The following is a 2,571-nucleotide window of genomic DNA, read 5'->3' on the forward strand; positions in this document are numbered from 1 at the left end:
CATTCCAGACCAGTTCCCACAGGTCTTTTCCCATCTTAGACCAGTTCCAATGGGTCTTTTCCCATTCCAGACCAGTTCCCATTAGTCTCTTCCCATTCCAGACCACTTCCCATGGGTCTCTTCCCATTCCAGACCACTTCCCACAGGTCTTTCCCATCCTAGACCAGTTCCAACCGGTCTTTCCCCATTCCAGACCAATTCCTATTGGTCTTTTCCAATTCAGACCAGTTCCCATTAGTATCTTCTTATCTCAGACCAGTTCCAATCACTCTTTCCCCATTCCAGACCAGTTTCCATTGGTCTTTTCCAATCCCAGGCCAGTCCTGACCCATATTTTCCCACTTCAGACCAGCCCTGATCAGTATTTTCTGATCCCAGATCAGTTCCCGGTGGTATTTTCCAATTCCAGACAACTCCTGAGTCCACTTGTCTGTGCCCCCATTCCCCCCCCTCTGTGCCCCCATTCCCCTCTATCTGTGCCCCCATTCCCATCTATCTGTGCCCCCATTCCCCTCTATCTGTGCCCCCATTCCCCTCTATCTGTCCCCTCATTCCCCTCTATCTGTGCCCCCATTCCCACCTATCTGTGCCCCCATTCCCACCCATCCATGCCCCCATTCCCACCCGTTCTGTGCCCCGATCCCAACCCATCTGTGCCCCCATTCCCACCTGTCTGTGCCCCCATTCCCACCCCTCCGTGCCCCCATTCCCACCCCTCTGTACCTACCTCTGGTTAACTCAATACCTTTTTTCTGAATCTTCTTCTTCTTCTTGCTGGGGGATTTCTCCTCCCCGTCCTCCTCCATCGGCCTCTTCATGGGGGTCACGGCGTAGGTGGTGCTGGGCGGGATCTGGACTGTGGGGGGACCAGCACAAGCAGCCCCTCAAACTCTCTGCTCTCCCACCCCAGAGCCGGGGAGGGAGGGAGGTCGGGGGCTGTTCCTTCCCCGCCCAGTACGTACCAGTATAATCGACTGGGTTCTCGTTCTTTGGTTTCTTGGGCATTTTGGAGGGCAGGGGGTCCATGCCCAGGACCTTGTGGAGCTGGCCGAAGGCGGCGAGCCGCAGGGCGTGCTGGGGAGAGGAGGGGGTGTCAGCCAGGGGGGGGTCACTGGGGACCCGCTGCCCTCAACCCCCAACCCCCCCCTGCACACCAAACCCTCAGCCCTTGGCGGGACTCTCTGGATTGACCGTTTTCCGGGGGTTTAACCCAAAAATGGGGGCGGGAACAAGTCACTCCTCAACACCTGATTCTTTGCTCTGGTTGGGCCAAGCCCCGTGGGGCCCGTGCGGGCGGCCCGGGCTCGGCCACCAGTGGCCACGGGGCACTAAGTCTACGTTGGCCAACGGGGCCGGGAGCGGCGGGCGAGCCGGGGGATTCCGCAGGGTCTGGAGGTCACACTATACCTGAGCACTCTGTGTGATATCTTCCCTTTGTTGTCTGTCTAGATGCCCAATAGCATCAGTGGCTTCTTTTTCACAAGGGTCATAAATACCAGAACCATCTGAAGGCAGGAAACAAGGAAGATATGCAGAGAATTATCCCGGGGCTCTCTAAAGAGACTAAACTAAAGTTCCCTGGGGGCGGCACCAACGCTCCAAGAGCGCGGGGACACGGCCACGATCCGGCCACGATCCAGGAGCTCTGGGACTCCCCGGGCTCGTTTTCCACGGACACTCTGTGGGAAAATCTGCTCCCGACCTCTCCGGGAGCCGAGCGGTCCCTCCCTCTCTCTACGGGGGGCTGAGGTGGCTCTGAGCCGGGGACGGTTCCCGGTATAATTCCCGGAGCCGGACGCGCGCGCGGAACACGACGAGGGACCCCCCGCGCTCCTCCCGGCGCCGCTTCCCGGCGGGAATGGGCGGCTCACCTGGCATGACGATGCCCGAGGCCAGGCACTCCAGCACCCGGCGCAGCGCCTCGCCCGCGCCCATGGGCCGGTTGGCCGTGCCGATGGATTTCTCACACAGCAGCTCCAGAGGCTGCAAGGAAAGGAGGGATGTGAGGGGCGGGCGGGGGGAGCCCCCGGGGAGGGAACCCCCGGGAGAGGGACCCCTGAAAGGAATTCTGGGAGAGGGACTCCAGAAAGGAATCCTGGGAGAGGGACTCTGGGGGAGGGACCCCGGGAGAGGGACCCCTGAAAGGAATTCTGGGAGAGGGACCCCTGGAGAGGGACCCCTGGAGAGGGACCCCAGAAAGGAGTCCTGGGAGGGACTCTGGGAGAGGGACTTGGAGAAGGATCCTGGGAGAGGGATCCCAGAGAGGGACTCCGGGAGAGAGATCCCGGAGAGGGATCCTGGAAGAGGGATCCCAGAGAAGGATCCTGGGAGAGGGACCTCAGGAGAGGGATCCTGGAGAGGGATCCTGGGAAAGGGACCTCAGAGAGGTATCCTGGGAGAGGGACCTTGGAGAGGGACTCCAGGGGAGGGACCCCGGGAGAGGGACCTGGAGAGGGATCCTGGGAGAGGGATCCGGGAGAGGGACCCTGGAGAGGGACCCCGGAGAAGGATCCTGGGAGAGGGACCTCAGAGAGGGACTCCGGGAGAGGGATCCCAGAGAGGGATCCTGGG

The 2,571-nt window shown here is 61.0% G+C and overlaps 1 protein-coding gene across 1 annotated transcript; it reads right to left on the reverse strand.

Annotated features, from left to right (window-relative positions):
* Positions 1-713: 713 nt before the first annotated feature.
* LOC113962841 (interleukin enhancer-binding factor 3-like) lies at positions 714-2,003 on the reverse strand (the record flags this gene model as incomplete). Its single annotated transcript, XM_027673622.1, has 4 exons — positions 1,872-2,003; positions 1,408-1,505; positions 963-1,074; positions 714-856 (listed from the first exon to the last, which is right to left on the reverse strand). Coding segments are annotated over exons 1-4 (417 nt in total), but the record flags the coding sequence as incomplete, so codon positions are not given.
* Positions 2,004-2,571: the final 568 nt, after the last annotated feature.

The sequence above is a fragment of the Neopelma chrysocephalum genome, unplaced genomic scaffold (assembly GCF_003984885.1).
Source record: "Neopelma chrysocephalum unplaced genomic scaffold, ASM398488v2 Primary Assembly neopelma1_185354, whole genome shotgun sequence".
NCBI classification, from domain to species: domain Eukaryota; kingdom Metazoa; phylum Chordata; class Aves; order Passeriformes; family Pipridae; genus Neopelma; species Neopelma chrysocephalum.